Genomic DNA, 20,541 nt, shown 5'->3' with positions numbered 1-20,541 from the left:
CTGCCTTGACCCTCCAGCACCAGGACATGCAAATGAGGGAGGCCATACCAGTCCACAAGTAGTATGCCCACAGATAATGGGCATAATTAATGTGTCTGAAATAATAGCTGGCTTTCAGACAATGGGGCTCCCAAACTGCTGAGACCGTTGAGGGCATGCATGTGCCCATAGTTTGCCTGCCAAAAGAGGCAAGTGAATGTCATCCACAAAGGATACTACTCCCTGGTTCTACAGGCTTTGGACTACCACAACGGCAGGTTCATCAACATGGGAAATACAGGACAGGTGCATGATGCTAGGTAAACACCAGATATCCTCAATACCCTGTTTGCACAAGCAGGGACCTTATTCCTTCTAAATGGCATGGTTACCAATGGGGTGTCTGTCGACTTTTATTTTAGGGGAATCTGCTAAACCTTTCTTACCATGATTCATGAAACCATACCCTGACCTCAGAGGACCTGGCGGAAGAAGGTTTAATTATATGCTTAGCACTTACAGGATAGTGGTGGAGTGCACATTTGGCAGGCAGAAGGCAAGATGGCATTGCCAAAAAACATTTGGATGCCTGTGTGGCCAATACCATTCAAAATTATTGTGGCCTGCTGTGCCCTACACAACACTGCAAGGCTAAAAGAAAGAATTTTCACATGGAACAGTCTTAAGACACTTGATATATGCAGACTTGATATATGAAACCAGAAAGTGCATTGATCAGCACCAGGAATGGGTCCAGGCAAGCATAAGAAAATGGGGATGCCTTATGTGCCACATCCTAGCATCTCAGGGTGAGTGGATATGGACCAGTGATGCTGCGCTGGGGACCTGTGATGCAGAAAGGCTCTGTACTGATGTATAACCTGGTTTGCTATTGTATATTTACTATTGGCTTTATGTGACAAGAGACTGATACTTTATCAAAAGCTTTGGAGACAACTTCCTGACTCTTCCTCCTTTTCCATGCACTCACACACACCAATTAATTGTGCAACCAAACCATTTATTAACAAAACCCAAAGAAAACAAAACAAAGTAATAGTAAAGCCATTGCAAGCATACCAGTTCACTGGCCATAAACAATTATTGACAAATGTGCAAAGTTAAATAAAATGCTAATGGTTTGTGAAACAGTACAATTAACTGAAGTCCAAGCTCCACAGTCAGTCTTGCTGGTAGTGGAACTGGATGTCAAGTGTGCCTCCTGTTTTTCTCCTCCCAGCCAAACATGGTGACTGCACTGTACAGGGGTGGAGTACATAGAGTACATCTGCCCATTCCAATTCGTAGAGCAGGTCACTGGTTGGTCAGTTTGAGTTTGCCAGTTGCTGCACTGGCTGCAAGATGTGGTACCACAGAGAAGAGTCTGCAAGCACTGGTGATGGTACAGGAGCCAACAGCAGAGCTGGAAATGAAGGTGGCTGTGGTGCGGATACTGGCAGCTGCACTCAGTGGCATTGGCCATCATGGTGAACTGTCGGTCTAACAGAAGCTAGGCTTGAGCCCTATTCCTCTGGTCATGTCTGAGGAATTGGGTGAGCATTCTCTCTTCCCACTCCTCTGCTTTTTGGTATTTTTCTCTCTTGTACCGCATGTCACAGAACATCTCATCTGACCTTTTTTTCTTCCTATGCTGGTTAAGGGTTCTATCCCCAAGAGTCCAGTGTGGTAATGTTGGTACAGCTGAAGTGGAAATGCCTGTCAAGAAAATGAAAGAGCTTATTACTTTTTTCAAGGGAGGCAGTGAGCTGGGAGAAAGAAAAGAATCCATCCCACTTTATGTTTTGCATCAAAATGAGGCCAAGGTTTGAAACTTTTTTCAACCTGGTATGCTTTTATTTCATCATCTTCATACACTGATGTATTCAGAAGCTTCTTCTAGCAACATTCCCAGATGAAAGACAAACCATGGTAAGATTTTCAGATTTAACTGTTATTTTACAAAAAATGTCAGAAGGTGGTTGTGAGGGTAGGGCTCCGTTACCAGTACTAGTTTCAATATTCTTTCAGGCCAGGGAAGCCTTGGAGGATATTATTATTTGGAAAGACAAACAAATTTTGCAGGCTGCATGCAGAAACCCATCTATCTAAGCAAGGGAGATTTTTGTGGTTGCCTGGTGATTGAACAGCAGATCAAAGCATGGAGAGGGTTGGTTAGTTATGTAGGCAGCCTCTGGAAGTTTGCCTACCCAGGAATTTTACAAACCCGCTTGAATTTCTCCGGTATGAAAAATTCTCAAGCATCTTCCAGAAGTGGGGGAAAATTCAGGCAAATGTTATCAGGAGGCTGAAGTAGGATGCAGAGAGTTCTGAAGAGCAGAACTGATTTTCACTCCCAACCCCAGCCCAGACAGTGTGCTGTGAATGGACAGAACCAGACAGCCAAGCACTGAAGTCCAGAAGGGACTTTAGTACTTAATGCAGCCAGTGGGATTTATAATCCATACTGTCTGGGACAATGCTTTAATGCTACTGGGGTGATTGAGTTGCAGACAGTGGTATATTGAAAGATATGTAATCATGCTTGCTAAGCCTGTTACTGTTCATAATTTGCTATTACTCTTTTTAAAAAATAGTTAAGAATCACTAGATATATGTTTAAATCACCCTCCCACCCCGGGCAATACTTAGAATCACTTTAGATCACACATGATGCGGAGAAAGCAGGGTGGCTTTTGCCCTCACCCAAAGATAAACCCATCCCATGTAATATCCTCCATAACAATGATTTTATTGGTCATAATCCTGAAATCCCACTCTTATGCTACAATTTCCCACATGGTAATTATAAAGTTGATGGGTTGCACTTACCAGACTATGGATCCAATTCCTGGTCCCGCATTGCTTCCTCTCCGGACTGTTCCCTGGGCCGATCTCAGAACAGATCCTCTGAAAATTCACCCAGGACACCCACTCACCCATCCGGCCACATGGACTGATCCTGGGCTTCCTGCTCCACAATCTGTTTATGGGAGTTCATTGTGATGTCAGCCAGTGCCATCCCCAGAGTTTTTACCCCCTTCCTCTGGTCTGAAAGTAAGATGATCTGCATTCGGAAGTATGTCAAGAAGGACGGTGGGCTCTGAGCTAAGGGCAGTGGCAAGCACCCGGTCCAAACTCCTTGTAGAAAGGGCATATAGATAGGGAGTTGCCAGATCTGCTGTTGCCATCCTCAGCTTTAAGTGCTTGATGTGCTCCCTGTGCTGCACACCAATCCAGTTAGGCCCATCTCTGACAGCTTCTTCATGATGCTCTCATACGTGGATGTTCTGGATACTCCTCCCAAACTCATAACGCTTGCTGTACTCACACTAGAGGTTAACCAGAACTCTGGAGTACTCCTGCAGCCAACTAACATGATGCTGATGATGTGCCTCTTCCTATTAGGCACAGTTGAGCTGTGCAGAAACAAGCAGGTCGCATGGAAATGAAGGGTTAAATGCCGAGCAACTGTGTATAAACCAGCAGTTGCATCTGGTACATAGTGGGTGACAATGAAGTGGGTAGGTTAAAGGGCCAGAGCGTGCAGGTACTGGGAATTGTGGGAATGGCAGTGGAGGCTTATCTAAACACAATCCCAGGTACTTTTGCTTTTGCTGTATCCACACTATAAAATGGGTGAGTAGAGGTGTAGCTCAAAGCCCAACATGTGCTTTGCCCAACATCCCCAGGCGAGCACTAAGTATGGATTCAATGTGCATCTATACATGTTTAAGGGTTTTGACTGTCGATGGTAGGAGGATTTGGGGAACAATGTGCAGTTTTTATATTGTTGGAAAGAGTAAATAACATTTTCCTATTCACTCTTTCCACACCATTCATGATTTTATAGACCTCTATCACATCCCCTGTTAATAGTCTCCTTTCTAAACTGAACAGCCTGAATCTTATTAGTCTGTCCTCCTATAGAAGCCATAACATACCCATGATCATCTCTGTTGCCATTCACTGAACCTTTTCCAGGTTCTCCTACAACCTTTTTGAGATGGGGTGACCAGAACTGTACATAATATTCATGGTGTGGGTGTACAATGGATTTTATATAGTGGCATTATGATATTTGCTATCCCTTTCCTAATGGTTCCTAATATTGTTAGCCTTTTTAACCACTGCTGCACATTAAGCTGAGGTTTTCAGAGAACTATCTACAATGACTCCAACCGCATTCTTCAGTGGTGACAGCTACTTTAGAACCCATGAAGAAAAAATCATCCCAATTACAGTGTGCACTACTTTGCACTTAACACTGAATTTGAATAAAGTGCCTAGGGAGGTTGGGGAATCTCTGTCATTGGAAGCTTTTAAGAACAAGTTAGACAGCCACCTGTCAGGGATAGTCTCTAGACAATACTTAGTCCTGCTACTTTGCTTTGCTACTTTGGTGTTCACTCTGTTTTCCAGATGAACATGTTGAATAGCATTTGTCCCACTACAGATCCTTGAGGGACCCCCCTAATTACCTCATTCCATTGTGAAAACTATTTATCCCTATCCTTTGTTTCCTATCTTTTAACCAATTACTGATCCGAGAGGACCTTCTCTCTTATCCCATGACTACTTAGTTTCCTTAAGAGCCTTTGGTGTGAGACCTTATCAAAGGCTTTCTGAAAATCCAAGTACACTATACTGACTGGATCACCCTTATCCACATGATTGTTGACACCCTCAAAGAATTTTAATAAATGACTGAGGTATGATTTTCCTTTACAAAAGCTGTGTTGACTCTTCCCCAGCAAATCATATTCATCTGTGTCTGATAATTCTGTTCTTGTCCTCATCTTTAAGAAGCTTCATAATACTATGCCTCCCAGTTAGCCACTCTTGTGGTTTTACTACATCACCCCGGACCTTCCTCTCAGCTCATGATGCCCACCTCAATCTTCCTATTAGTCCACTTCTTTCACAAGTTCCTTTACATTTCTGCCATGCTGCCCTTTATAAATGGAATATCATCCTCAAACTAGTAAGTAAAGCCACTACCTTGACTTTGACTTGAAATCCCTTCTCAGGACCCACTTGTACTGTGATGCTTACAGTCAATGGTCAAGTAGGTAGGTAGTAGGGATTATTGAGATCCATAACATTTCTTGTGTGTTTACATCTTAAGACTAAAAAAAAGAGGAAAAAATGTAAATACCTGAAACGAATGGATTGCATCCATTGCTAGTCTTTGTGACCACATGTTCCTATCACGGTTACCCTTATCCACTTCTTCCAATCCCTCTATTTAATCCCTACACCACTTGTTGATCTTGTGTTAAATCTGATTGTAAACTCTTCAGAGCGGGCATCATATCTTACTATGTTAGTATATCACCTATCACAACAGAACCCTAAACATAATGCTATTACTATTGCCACCACCAATTCATACCCAAATCTCAAAGTTTCAGTTATTTCAAATAGAATCAAGTTACTTACCAAGCATAGTTGGATAAATATCTACAAGAGATACCACATTTGATAGGTTATGATGAGCTTTAATGCTTGGCCCCATAACTAGAAGAGGAACATGGGAACTTGCTTCATACATGCTCATTTTATAAAACTGCTGATGTTCCATAGCAAGTTCTCCATGATCTGCTGTGAATATAACAATGGTTCTTTTAAGAAGTCCTGTATCACTTAGAGCTGAAATGATCTGACCTGCAACAAAAGAGAGACTTGAAAAAAGTATGTTCAGATACTATGTTAAGCTTCTGCACCTGCAGAGCAGCATGCAAATCCTGAGGGGAGCGGGCCCTTACTAGCAACTGGGGTGCTGTTCAAAGGCCTTGGAGCTCCTTTCCTTCCCACTGAAAGCAAAGCCTGAGACTTCACCCCTCACTGCAATATCCATTATAGTCTGAGATTGCTGGGGACTGTGAATCCCAGCCTCGGAGATGGGGCTGAACCACCACCAAGGACATCTTGAAGGGATGAGAGGCACTCCCTCCTCACAAAGGAGGCCACCCACAGTTCTGGATGGGATCCCATTGCAGCTAACAATACCAAGGGCAATTGGGACAGCAGAGGCCCCCACCAAAAGCACTGGATATTGGGGGTCCTGACTGAGCCCTCACTCTATCCCAGTCACTGGGCTTTTCATTCTCTCTTGTGCATGTGTCTCCACAGGAGCTACTGCAGCCTCAAATTTGTGCAACGGAGAGAGAAAGAGGGGCAGGATCAATGGAAGCACGGTAGAAGGGATGGCCATGGTTCAGCAAGTTACCTACATATGCATAACTTTAAGCATGAGTAATCCCACTGACTTTAATGAGACTACTCACATGCTTAAAATTATGTACGTACTTCAATACCTTACAGAAAAGGGGCTCTAGTCGAAAACTACCCTGCGCCATGTATTGCAGCAGCATGATCGCTTCAGGATCAGAGGTCCTGGGAGGCCTGATTACTTCTCCATGAGAGGCCTGTGTGACCCACAGGATTGGTCGTTTGCATTTATATATGACCTAATCATTCTAACATCACAAAAATCATTTAAGTAACTCTTCTATTTATTGAGAATTCTTGTTCTTTAGATATCACTTTTTAAAATGAAGAAACAAAACACAGTAAATTAAGGCGGATTTGCATATATGTATATCTTAAAACAAACCATGGAAAACTTTGCATGCTTATTTAGATTTAACTTATTTTTTCTTGTAATTTTCAATATGTTGCTATTATATCCAGGGACAAACATGGTAGCCTTGCATAGGTCATTTTGTTGTCTACTTCATAGTCACAACTGCTACCTGTTAGCCCAAGCAGTTAGCTAATATTTGGGGCCTTCCTAGGTTGTTTCCATTCGGAGAAGAAATAATGAGAGGAGTCAGGTGTCTGTTTGTGTAGAATCTTTGTAAATAGATAGGATTGCACCAAAGTTCTGTTTCCTTGAACACAGTAGAAAACAATCAGGAGGCAATCTCCTAGTGCAGAAATCTAAGTTTGCCTTTTCAGTGAGTATTCTTCCCAAAAGATCTCTTATGACTTCTTCCTAAGGTCGCACTCACTCTGCTTCTTTGTAGTCTGCTTGCCTTCTCCCTTCTTTTCTGGTTCCTTCACACACAAGGACACTTAATCAATACCCCCAACCCCTACATTTGCAATTGCTTGCCAGGAAACCACTTGTGTCACATGGCTCAGTTTCTACTTTGGCATTGACATGATGTCTGTGTCTTGGGCAGTTGCTTCTATTGTTTCAGCCATCATTAAACAAAGGGCTATTTAATTGCTCCACTGTTTAGCCTGAATGAAGGGTGCTTAGCATATCCATTGACTTTTACCAGGTCTTAACGCTATTAACATCTTTCAACATACCATTACCATCCTGGTCTGAATTCACACTGGTAAGTGAGAACACTCAGTAAAATGGTCCATTAGTAGGCTTGACAGAACTCGATTTAAAAAAAAAAACTTCAACAGGTAATGTCGATGTTTGTTTAGGCATTTTTTTCTATTTTTATGGATTTTATGGATAATTTCACAGTTGCAAGAAATTATAGGGAAGGTCAAACAGTGGAGAAAGGGCCCCCGTAGGCAATTATTTAATGATATCAAAAAGTTAAAAGTTTACAACCAATAAAACAGAAATTGTCATATCACACGTCAAAATATACAAAGATATACCCTTAAATCAACCTTCAATAAGTTCTCAAGCATGATTTTTCTTACTTTGCTTACCTGAAAATTTTGATCACCATCAATTGAAATATTTTTTCATCAGTTTGTATGTGTACAGTGAAATCAACATTTACCACCCAAAACTCTAATCCTTCCAAATCTGACAGCAATATTCTAAGCCATCCAGTTCTTTTGCACATGCATCATTTATGCAATATGTAGGAAGCTATTTTGCCTTGAGTAACTCTTTACAAAAGGCTAGTCTGATCAGAGTTATCTACTAACAGCTTCAAATCTCTTTTCTGTATTGTTATTCTGGAAGATTACCTACCAAGCATGGCATCTGTCTCAGCACACATGGCATAATAAAATGCTCTGATATCTCTGATTTCTTTCCTTGTAAACTGCCCAGTGCAATTCTTGGTGTAAGAAGAATAATAATCTACTGGGTGCATGTCTGAAAGAGGAGGCCATTTTGGAATTTTAATGGCTTCATATGTCACCTAAAAACAAGAGTAAATTAAGTTATTTTGGCAAGTGAGTTTAATGCTTTACAACGGGTTTAAATCAGAAATTCTCAAACCGTGGTCCATGCAGCACCTGCTTACTATCTGTTACTTTTACAGATATCCGAACACCACCTTGCAAAGAAGAGCCTGGACACCAGTAAAAATCAGCTGGAAAACTAGAGTAGGACCCAGCAGCATGTGACCTGCCAGCTGATATCTCAAAAGACAGATAAAGGACCCAGTCTTTTAGAACTATATTCAGTAACTAATCTCAGAAGTGTGGGCATAGCACCACATAAAAGAAAAATGTTGTACCATGTGCCTCCAAAGGACTAGGTGTCATCTGGGAAAATAGATCAACATGGCAATTTACTCTTTCTGGGAAAATCTCCAGAAGAGCTGGCATGAAATTTGTATCTTGGAAAAAGAATTCACATGGGTAGTCTAATTTTCAAATATATACTGGATATATAAATTCTGGCATTTGGATGCTCAGATTGGCAGTTAGGCCAGTTTGATGCCTTGTGCCAATTTAAATGCCATGGTCTATAATGGAGATGTTCTATTTAGGCACACACATTTGCAAACTGGACCCTGAATATAAAAATAAGCATTGCCTTTTGACTCAGATTTTAAAATGTTTGTTTTTACTGATCAAGAATTATTTCTAAATATTTAGAACTGTGAATTACAAACTAGGCAATGTGAAACCTCTATGACTTGAAAAACAAAGTAAAGTAGTTTATTAACTCTTCCATGATCTTACTAATTAATAATCACAGCTGAAGGCAGGGTTGACAAGTCCTAGGTCACAATGTAGTAGCAGGTCCTGGGAGGCTTAGATGCAGTATAGGAAGGCAATGGAGACTGGGCTAGGAACACTTGGCACCTCAAAATGAGTTAACAAAACTGATGTGTCAGGGCTTGTACAGTGAGTATTTATAGCCGCATATAAATATCATCCTAAGAAACAAAATCAACAGAATTTATTTTTTATTCTTGATGAAAATACCACAGGAGAGAAAACTCCACAGGCTCTAATGACTTTAGATTCTAAATATGTATGTATGTGTCCTAGTGGTAGCGGCATCTTGACAGAATTTATGGGACTGAGAGAGGACAAGCAAGGTACATCTGGAGCCTCCACTGCTCATTTATTTAATGCTGATGGGGAGCTGAGGCATCAGAGGTAGAAGATTTCAGCAGTGGAGAGAGCTCCCCAGACTCTAGCTAGTGCTAAAGACTCTGCACAGCTGCCACTGGTCACTGGGATGTCATTTCCATGACCTTTTCTTGATTAAATACACTATTATCAGGCTAATTAAGAAGAGAACAAAACCAGCCTCCAACTCCACCTATCAGCTGACAGTATTCTGTTTCAAGCCAGGGCATGTTGCAGGATAGCAATTCTCTGCTGAATGAATCCTTGTCCACAGAAAAGAGAAGTACATCCACACTCAACCTGTTAGACCTCTCTGCAGCAATTGGTACCTTTAACCACCAAATACTATTGTCCCACCTTTAAGAGGCTATTGAGTGGTACAGAAACACTTTGAAATGCCTTAACTTCTTCCTCTCAGACCAAACCCGAGAGAAATTATGGCCATTCACGCCAACATCTCCAAAGCCCTCATCTCCCACAAAAGTCAGTATTCTCTCCCACATTATCCAACACATTTATATGAAGTCATTAAAAGAGCTGGTGAGACAGCAAGGTCTGAAATGCCAGCAGCATACATTGACAACACCTGGCTCTTTATCTCCTTGACATTAAATGTAAACAGCAACCGCTCCAAGTTTTCTCAGTGTCTAAATGAAATGAGAAATTGGCTCCAGCTGAATTCAGGCAAGAGTGGAATTCCAGTAGGGAGAGAGAAGTTCCTCAAACAAGGTGGTTCTTCTAGAACATTCCCCATTACTCAAGGACCTCTGCCCTTACATTAAGTCAACATCTGTGACTGGCCAGAAGATTAAACTCCTTCCTAAAGAACTTAGGCCTGACAATAGTGATCCATTAAATTCATGATCTCTATGCTTGACTGTTGCAACTCATATCTAGGAACAAAGCCATGTGCCCTGGAAAAGCATCACTCCCTACAAAATGCAGCAGACCATCTGCTTAGCAACACAGGGTACCAGAAACATCATGCTGATGCTTCACTCTGCAGTAGCTCCCCCTTGAAGATAGAATTTAATTCAAGGTCTCTGTCCTTATATTCAACGATCTCCATGAGATTGCTCCTAGCTACTTCAGAGACCATGTCTTTCCTCATAACCATGACAACTGTGTTCAGCTGGAACCAGGAAACAGTCAACAAATGGAGGGTGGCTCGTAAAAGCAGGAAAAAAAAATCTTCACAGGAGCTGGCCCTATCTTATGTAACTCCCTCCTGTAACAGATCAGAATGACCACAGGCCCTCCTGCATTCAAAAGTAAATGTAAAAACACATCTCGTTGACTTTGCTTTCCCTTAACATGATGCTCTCACAGACAACTCAAAATAAAATAATACATTTTTGAAAAATTTAAAAAAACCTCATCGTAATCTAACTACTTTTTCCTAGGTAAAGAATGAAGAAAGAGTGTGATTGTTATTTCTATTTTTAAATGCTTGAAAGGGTATCAGATATTATGGTAAGAGGTGGCCCATCAAATTACATAGGTAAACTGACTTTACAGCACCCCAGTAGTAAAGACTGGGCAGATAAATGTAAAGTCTCTTCAAAGCCTACTGCTGAGTTACTGGATTGTGTGAAATCTTGTTGTCATTTAGGCAGTGGGAGCCATGGTAACTAATCGAGAGAGTTTTGTGACAACAGTAAGACTGCATTTGTGGACAATACAAGCGGCAGATAAACAGAAATTGTTCACACCATTCTCTCTGGGAGAAGGAATCTGCTGATTTCCTACACATGGAAGCAGGTAGATTTTTCTTAGCATTAGAATGAAAAACTGAAAGAGCTAGATTAGTAATCAAAGCATCAGGTAACAGAAAAGACAAAAATGTGCATTGTACAAGGCATTGATTTAGCACCTTTGCAGCCATTCTGGGTTAAGATCAACCTGTCAGCACAGAATTCAGACACAATTTGATTTTATATAGCATCTCTTGTGCTCAAGTTGCTACCAAATGCTTTATAAAACAATGAGCTAGAGACTAGGAGTGCAAAGTTTGTACAGACAAACACCATTAAGTGTCCAGTTTAATATACGCTCCTTTTGGAATCAGAAATGGTTTTACCGAGTCAGGGAATATTGGCCAAGAGAGACTGGAGTTGTCACCTTCTTTTTTCACTTCTACCTGGGCAACCTTAAGAAGTGTGCTTAACATCTCATCCACAGATGCCCTTACAGTGCACTATAATATCAGAATTGGGCCTGAGCCCAAGTCTGATGTGAATTATATAATGTGCGAAATAAGGTAATGTACATACTAAATGCAGTTACAAATTCATTTTGATTTAAGTTTCTATACATTTTCACATACCTTTTCAAGCCAATAGGGAGATGTTAGAAATGTAGAAGACCCAAAATTTTCCCCTGTAGAGGGTGATGGGTATGGATGTGGTAAATTTAACCCCAAGTAAAGAACAAATGGTTGATTAAAGCTAGTGGCTTCTTTCCTTATCCAACTTGTTGCTTTATCAGTATTCTGCCAATCTTCTTCCATCACTCTCATAAATGTCTTGTTGCCAGTAAGATTCACCATGGGTCTGCCTTCTTGTCTGAGCAGGAAATCAACATCCCTTGTCCAAGCTTCCACACGGTTACTGAAAATACAAGACTGCATTGGGTGGAAAGCATTTCCTTCTCTTTTCATGCAACTAAACATCTAGTAACATCACCTCAGTTTTAAAATATCTAAACATCTTTCTAAATTTGCAACTTCATTTTATTTACATATTTCTATATATAATATTAGTGTTATTAGATTCAAATAACCAAGAGCTAAACTATATATTCATTGCTTTAGTTAATATTTTTCCAATTCTGAATCTTTTTTTTCTTATTCCTGGTCATTTCATGCCATAGGGCTCTTTCTCCTGCCTCTGATCCATCTCCCACTTCTACTTTGGCAAATGAACATTTAGACACAGCACTTCCAAACCCTGTTGTCATATCTTCACTTAACGGATTCTCTTCACTTTTTGCTATGGCTTCATTGCTCATTCTACCTGCTGCATCTAATCTTGAAATTTTATTATGTAAACTTATTTTCCACTGGACCGTTTCAACCACCTAGAGCATCACATCTTTTGAAACCATACCATTTTATTTTGGATTCTACTATACCACTTTTTGTAACACTGCCACTTTGGACCAAATCCTCTGCTGACTTTCCCTGTGCAACCCCGCTGACTCCAGATGATAACATTATCAGAGAAAGGTGGAGGCGGCAATGGAGCCCCAAGAGGCATAAATGAAACAAGTTTCATGATCAAATATGTTTTGAGCCAGATTTTCAGACAATTACAATTACTGAATCTCTAAAATCCTGAGAAATTTGAGCTACAGATGTATCATTCTGGCAGAGAAAGGAAATGACACCAGAAGTATCATAAACAAAGATTGGAGAGTGCCACTCCATCTTAGAAACTTACATGTCATTCAAGGAATGATAAAAGAAAGTATGTAGCAGCAGATTCCTCAGGACTTTAGCCATATAGTTTTGTTAAAGTATAGTGCCAATTATATTTTAAAGAACATTCATGTACTTTTTCCTCCTCATTTGGAATTTTACAAATAAGTTCTTAACTTTTAGCAAAACCTTTGTATCTCATTTTTATCAATAAAACAATTTTAGGTCTTTTTAAATCTTGTGTAGTTATCTGCACTTCCAAGATAAACAAATGTTTGTTATGCTTAACTGAATTAATCACAACCATTTTAACAAGATTAATCATCACAATTTATCACAGTAGGAGATATAATATTTATTGAACCTAATTTTCAAAATATCAGTGTGATGGGGAGTACTACCCCTTTATAGGACAGTCTTTCATTTATGGCCAAAACAGGCAGGAGGGCAATGAAAAAGCATGCTGTCCTACCTCGGGACTGTATATAAATAAAAGAAAGCTGAGTAAGACAGAAAGGGATGAGAAGCCAAGCTGGCTGCTATAGGTTACAGGACCTGGGACACTAGCTGAACCTGGGCCTTAGAGACTTGTTTTCTGACTAAGTTTGGTTGCTCTGACTCAAGGCTCTGAGGTAAGTGCTCTATGAACTTGGTTAAGCTGCTCCTTCCCTTACTTGATGCCTACAGGAGAGCCTGCCTGTTCCCTAGAAGAAGAAAAGAACTAGGATTTCTGCTGGCAGGGGTTGGTTTGGAGGACTTAAGGGGTCAGTTTGATTTTTGCCACCCCTTTCTTGCATACTGTACAGTTAGGCATCCATTGCCTGTACAAAGAGGTGTGTGCAATTATGGTTTAGATTTTTTTGTGCACATTGCTTACTATATTTAATGTAATATAGAACTTAAAATATAACACTGATATATATATAGAGGCCAGTCTGACCATCCAGATAAAGTTAGTTTGGGGCTTGGGAGAAAAGGAATGGAACAGGTCACTCTCCAGTACTAGAGCAGTGGGGAGAAGTATTGACAGGTCCCAAAGGAAAACAAATCTTCAGGCAGAAAGAGAGAGAAAGAGAAAGAGAGAAAGGATTGCTACAACAAAAAGGATGACGGAGAAATAAATGGGGCAATCTCTATGCCCCATAAAATGCACCATTAACTATATTTTTATCCACAGATTGAAAGGAAGAGTAAATACTAATGGAGTGTTAAACCAATTGAAGGCAGAAATATGTATTTTCTGCTATAATACATCATACCATTTTAATTAAACCACAGTAAGAAATCAGACGATTTGTTTAAAGGGGTCATCTTCTCTGCAAAGAAGACATGAGAGATTTACAAACTGTAAACAAAGACTTAATAATCAGATGTCAGAGTTCAGGTGGAAAATGAGTTACTAACAAGAATTTAAAAGTTTTGAAATGAATCTTAAACAATTGTTTATAACACTCGTAATGAGAAAGAAGTAGGATTATACCTCCTTTGCTGACAGACGGTACTCCAAAGATAACTTAGAGAGCGGAAACAAAGAATGAAAAGATAAAGGACAGAAATATAATGTTGCTTAATAATGAAGAGAAAATCTTAAGAGCTGGAATCATTACTATTGTATAAGTGAAAACATATAAAAGGCCACTCAAGTAATTTAGGTCCCAACTGAAATATTTTAAATAAAATTCTTACATGTCTATAGCACCCTTGTCACTCTGATCTCTGGGGTACAGATGTGGGGACCCGCATGAAAGACTCCCTAAGCTTATATTCTACCATCTTAGGTTAAAAACTTCCCCATGGCACAAATTCCTTTCCTTGTCCTGGGACGGTATTGCTGCCACGACCAAGTGATTTACACAAAAATTCAGCAAAGGGTCACTTGGAGTCCCTATTGCCCCAAAATATTCCCCAAAGCCCCTTCCCCCCTTTCCTGGGGAGGCTTGAGAATAATATACCAACCAGTTGGTTAGCAATGTGAGCACAGATCAAACCTTTTCTTTAGGACACTGAAAATCAACCAGGTTTTTAAAAGAAGAGTTTTATTTATAAAGAAAAAGTAAAAGAATCACACCTGCAAAATCAGGATGGAAGGTAACTTTACAGGGTAAATAAAAAGATTTAGAACACAAAGGATTCCCCTCTGGCTCAGCTTCACAGTTACAAAACAGGAATGAAACTACCTCTTTAGTATAGGGAAAATTCACAAGCCAAAACAAAAGATAACCTAACGCATTTCCTTGCCTTACAATTTTTGTAATTTTATATGATTCATTTCAGGCATATTTTCAGGAGATATTGTACCTGCTTGGTCTCTCTCTCCGCCCGGAGAGGGAGCAAACAAAGAGAGTCACAAACAAATCCTCCCCCCCGCACCCAGATTTGAAAGTATCTTCTTTCCTTATTGGTCCTTCTGGTCAGGTGCCAACTAGCTTACTGAGTTTCTTAACTCCTTACAGGTAAAGCGATTCAGTAGAGCTGCCCTGGAGGGATTTTATGCTACCCTTATCTCTATGTTTATGACAACCTTTCATTCAAAAGGGCCTCACGATTATAAATATACAACATTGCTAAAATGTAGTCACTACAGTACTTTGATGGAAGGGTAGCAGCTATCCGACAAGCAGCAGTGGTGATTGGGAAATTTTGGCCAATGCCTACATTATAACCTTCCTCATTATTTCCTTTTGACATAAGTACTGAATTTTTTCAAACAGCTGAAAAGCGTCATGATTTATGTTTGTAACAATGAAGAGTCTGTCCAAATGTGTTCAACTCCTCTGATGCTCAGGTTCTGCAAAATGAACTTAAATTGGTCGCTATTTTCGTGTGTGTGTGTGTGTGTGTGTGTGTGTGTGTGTGTGTGTGTGTGTGTGTGTGTGTGTGTGTGTGTGTGTGTGTGTGTGTGTGTGAGAGAGAGAGAGAGATATCTCTGTTGGTGTAAAGATGGAGGAGGCAGTATATGTGCCTCCTACACCAGCTGCATATCTCTGGCATAAGCAGGAAGGAGATCTTATTGGGTGAGCTGAGGGTCTGATAGGAGTCAGTCAGTAGAAGAAGGGCATGTGCTACAGCTAAGCTCCCCTACACCTGATCTCCTTGTGGCATTACAGAGCTTACATCAGAGGTGGAAGTTACAGCAACAAAGTGCCTTCTTAAGTGCTGGAGCCTGACAGTCACGGACCTGGGAGCTGCAACTGGCTTCCAGCAGCTGTCACTGTCCACAATATCAAAGAATTGACACTCTAGTCTATTGGATAAGATGAAGAACTGGGTCAGTCATTAAAAAGTCACTCTTTGGAAACACAGCAGTTACTCCCAATGTCCTGGACAAATTCAAAGTAAATTAGTTACATTCTGCTACAAATTTCCCATGTAGATGCAACTGGACACAGTTTTCTGCTGAGCACTGTTAAACACCTGACATGTTCCAACCTATTTCAGTGCTTGGTGATGTGATCCCTATATAACACACTACAGAGCATTCAACTCTGTTCAGTGGCTCATAGAAAAAAATAAGACACACCCCTACTTCAAAACAAGTGTACAATCTACTTTCAAATATGATCCAATAATGTGGGTCACAAAGCAGTGTGAAGGTGAGGATAGGGACCAAGTTTACATCAATGAGATTATGTAGTCACTGAGCAAGGCTAGCACACAGCATGATAGGACAAACATTTTAAAATTTTGATTCGTATATTAGCCCAGGATGTGTGTTCCATCTGTATGTTCCACGCTGGATTCAAAGCGCAGCCAATGAGTCATCAAGACAGGCATCATTGGCAAACTGGAAGAGGCAGGGTCACTGTGATCAGATACAGAATGTTCCTAAATGACCTCAAAAGCATGTTGTGAAGTTTCTAAAGCATTTCACGATCTTTAGCAGAAAGGTGTTTGTGACATTTGGGGGATCACCCAGACAAGTAAAAGGTTCTGTCACCACCTGCCTTGAAAATTTGGGTGCCTTAATGCTATGGCTCAGAGCTGACAGATCTCAGTAGACAAGAATAAGAATCAACGCCTCACCCAGACTTCCACCCACTCAGTTACTGATAGCAGAGTGACCCCAATAGCCTTTCTGGTCATGAGTCTCCCCAAATCTATTCCCTGAGTTCTTAACAACAAGGCATTCAGACATTTCCCTTCTGGTTCATCATCCCTGAAGGAAGGAAATATGCCCCCCTGTTATCAGTCCACTTGGGCAGGGACACTCCACCCAGATTGCACAATATAGACCTGCTTAGGGTAAAAAGAAACAAAACGGTTATTTAATAGAAAAATCACAGCTTCAAAGATGAAAAAGTAAGAAAAAGTAAACACATACAAGTTACACAGAAAATAAACATGAATACACAATCTCAGGCTTTATAATTCTATATTTGTTAAACTCCCTTCTCGAATACTCCCTACCTATTGCCTCTGAACAGTTTCTCAACATGCCCTCTGTCTTAGAGAAGACCCAGTGTTTCAGACAGCAGCTTGGTTAGATGCTAGTCCTCAGTTTTTGGATATGCTTCACTTTAAACATGTTCTCTTTTAAAAGGGTTTGCAGTTTTTGTTCTCTCACACTCTGAGACTATGGCAATTCATGGTTACACAAAGCAGGGAAAACTCCCTCCTTCCTTAATTTTGCAAGACTAGGGTTTTCTTTTTAGCTTCAGTGTCTTTCCATTAACTTTAATGGTCCAGGACCAGTCCTATTCAACATATTCATAAATGATCTGGAAAAATGGGTAAACGTGAGGTGGCAAAATTTGCTGACGATACAAATCTACTCAAGACAGTTAAGTCCTAGGCAGACTGCAAAGAGCTACAGAAGAATCTCTCAAAACTGGGTGACCGGGCAACAAGATGGCAGATGAAATTCAATGTTGATAAATGCAAAGTAATGCACATTGGGAAACATAATCCCACGTATACATATAAAATGATGGGGTCTAAATTAGCTGTTACCACTCAAAGATCTTGGAGTCATTGTGGATATTTCTCTGAAAACATCCACTCAATGCGTAGCGGCAGTCAAAAAAGCAAAATATTGGGAATCATGAAGAAAGGGATAGATAATAAGACAGAAAATATCATATTGCCTCTATATAAATCCATGGTGTGCCCACATCTTGTATACGGCGTGTAAATGTGGTCGCCCCAGCTCAAAAAAAGATATATTGGAATTGGAAAAGGTTCAGAAATGGGAAACAAAAATGATTAGTGGTATGGAACAGCTTCCGTATGAGGAGAGATTAATAAGACTGGGACTTTTCAGCTTGGAAAAGAGACAACTAAGGGGGGGATATAACTGAAGTCTATAAAATCATGACTGTTGGGGATAAAGTAAATAAGGAAGTGTTATTTATTCCTTCTCATAACACAAGAACTAGAAGTCACCAAATGAAATTAATAGCCAGCAGGTTTAAAACAAACAAGAGGAAGTATTTTTTCACACAACACACAGTCAGTGTGTGGAACTCTTTGCCAGAGGATATAATGAAGGCCAAGACTATAATAGGCTTCAAAAAAGAACTAAATAACTTCATGGAGGATAGGATCCATCAGTGGCTATTAGCCAGGATGGACAGGGATGGTGTCCCTAGCCTCTGTTTGCCAGAAGCTGGGAATGGCGACAGGGGATGGATCACTTAATGATTACCTGTTTTGTTCATTCCTTCTGGGGCACCTGGCATTGGCCACTGTCGGAAGACAGGATACTGAGCTAAATGGACCTTTGGTCTGACCCAGTATGGCCGCTCTTATGTTCAGCATGGTCTTTTTCTGGGTTGTACAATGCTAGGTCCTCGGAGTTAGTTTCGCAGACATAGCAAGCCTGAGAGTTGCCCCTCCCTGCCTGACTGCTTCCCCACACAGCTATAAGGTAATGCTGTGGTTGCATCCTAGTTACAATTACAAATGTCTGCATATATATACACATGCATTCATTCATAACCATAACCTGATGATCTCCTAAGGATCATCAAATTCAGAGCATTACAAGCCTTCATAAATGACCTTAATTGATATATTATACACAGTAACATTGTATACAAGTTGATTTGATTGTTCATTCTTTGGGATTCAGACCCCTTATGGTGTCTGGATCCTGACTGTCACTGTGTTATTTAATGAAATATTATTGTCCACAAAGGAAAACAATCTTTAAGACATCTGTTTTCCTGAAAATGTTCTCAAAAGAAAAAAAATGTAGACACACACACACACACTCTTTATTCTAAACAGTATTTATGAAATTAAATGTGTAATTCAGTGTATTACTTTAAAATTGCAGGTAGCTGGGCTGGACTGGTGGGCTAGTGGCAGTACAACAAAGTGCTTCACAGACAATGTAAGAATTTGGCTCCCAAGGTCAGTCCCTTTATTCTGGGCTTGTAAATCTGGGAAAACTGCTGAGATAACAGGAATCAATTCCACTCCCTAACTGGCCAGAAGAATCCTCATATGTCCAGAACATGTTTCCACAGAACTCCCATCTCCTGCAGGCCTGGAGAATAGAAGTGAACCTGGAACTCCTGAAGAGTGCAAATGGTAATTTAGGATGAAATTCTCCCCTGTACAGAGGACCAGCAGAAGGCCTGTAGCCCACTTAAGCTCACGAAATGGTGGACAGGCCTTATGCTAGCCCTCTGCAAACAAAGTGAGCTTCACCTTTAATGTAATGTTCTGATTATTCTGTATTATAAAACTTTCAAGGGGCTGTAACACGATCAGAGTTCATTAGCCCTTTCTCTCCCCAAAAGGTATGTTGTTACACTTTAAAGAGTGAGATCGCACATGCACATATACATTATAAAGTTTAACCAATTTATTTGAGCATAAGCTTTCGTGAGCTACAGCTGTAGCTCACGAAAGCTTATGCTCAAATAAATTGGTTAGTCTCTAAGGTGCCACAAGTACTCCTTTTCTTTTTGCGAATACAGACTAACACGGCTGTTACTCTGAAACCTGTCATTATAAAGTTTGCGGACGATACCAAGCTGGGAGGGATTGCAAGTGATTTAGAGGATAGCATTATAATTCAAAATGATTTGGAGAAATGGTCAGAAGTAAACAGGAGGAAATTCAATTAGGACAAATGCAAAGTACTCCATTTAGGAAGGAACAATCAGTTGCACACGTACAAAATGGGAAATGACTGCTTAGAAAGGAATATTGCGGAAAGGGATCTACAGGTCATAGTGGACCACAAGCTAAATGTGAGTCAACAGTGTAACACTGTTGCAAAAAAAGCTAACATTATTCTGGGACGTATTAACTGGAGTATTGTAAGCAAGACATGAGAAGTAATTCTTCTGCTCTACTCCGCACTGATTAGGCCTCAACTGGAGTACTGTGTCCAGTTCTGGGCACCACATTTCAGGAAAGATGTGGACAAATTGGAGAAAGTCCAGAGAAGAGCAACAAAAATGATTAAAGGTCCAGAAAACATGACCTATGAGGGAAGACTGAACAAGTTGGATTTGTTTAGTCTGGAAAAAAGAATACTGAGAGGGGACATGATATCAGTTTTCAAGTACATAAAAGGTTGTTACAAGGAGGAGGGAGAAAAATTTTTCTTCTTAACCTCTGAGGATAGAGCAAGAAGCAATGGGATTAAATTGCAGTAAGGGAGGTTTAGGTTGGACATTAGGAAAAACTTCCTAACTATCAGGGTGTCTAAGCACTAGAATAAATTGCCTAGGGAGGTTGTGGAATCTCCATCACTGGAGATTTTTAAGAGCAGGGTAGACAAACACCTGTCAGGGATGGTCTAGAGAATACTTAGTCCTGCCATGAGTGCAGGGGACTGGACTAGATGACCTCTCAAGGTCCCTTCCAGTCCTATGAGTCTATGATTATTCTGC

General features: G+C 40.4%; 1 protein-coding gene across 2 annotated transcripts in view; it reads right to left on the bottom strand.

The window, feature by feature from the left end:
* Positions 1-20,541, bottom strand: part of ARSK (arylsulfatase family member K) — a 51,740-nt gene that overhangs the window by 8,501 nt on the left and 22,698 nt on the right. Inside the window, exons 4-6 of one of the 2 annotated variants that reach the window (XM_037903253.2) lie at positions 11,600-11,882; positions 7,934-8,105; positions 5,419-5,643 (exon numbers count right to left, since the gene is read on the bottom strand). In XM_037903253.2, coding sequence (XP_037759181.1) covers positions 5,419-5,643; positions 7,934-8,105; positions 11,600-11,882 — 680 coding nt within the window. The remainder of the gene's footprint in view (positions 1-5,418; positions 5,644-7,933; positions 8,106-11,599; positions 11,883-20,541) is intronic. The other variant, XM_037903254.2, reaches the window with a different exon arrangement.

The sequence above is a fragment of the Chelonia mydas genome, chromosome 5 (genome assembly GCF_015237465.2).
Source record: "Chelonia mydas isolate rCheMyd1 chromosome 5, rCheMyd1.pri.v2, whole genome shotgun sequence".
NCBI classification, from domain to species: Eukaryota; Metazoa; Chordata; order Testudines; family Cheloniidae; genus Chelonia; species Chelonia mydas.
The sequence above is the reverse complement of the archived record's forward strand: the minus strand, read 5'-3'. Positions and strand labels throughout refer to the sequence as shown.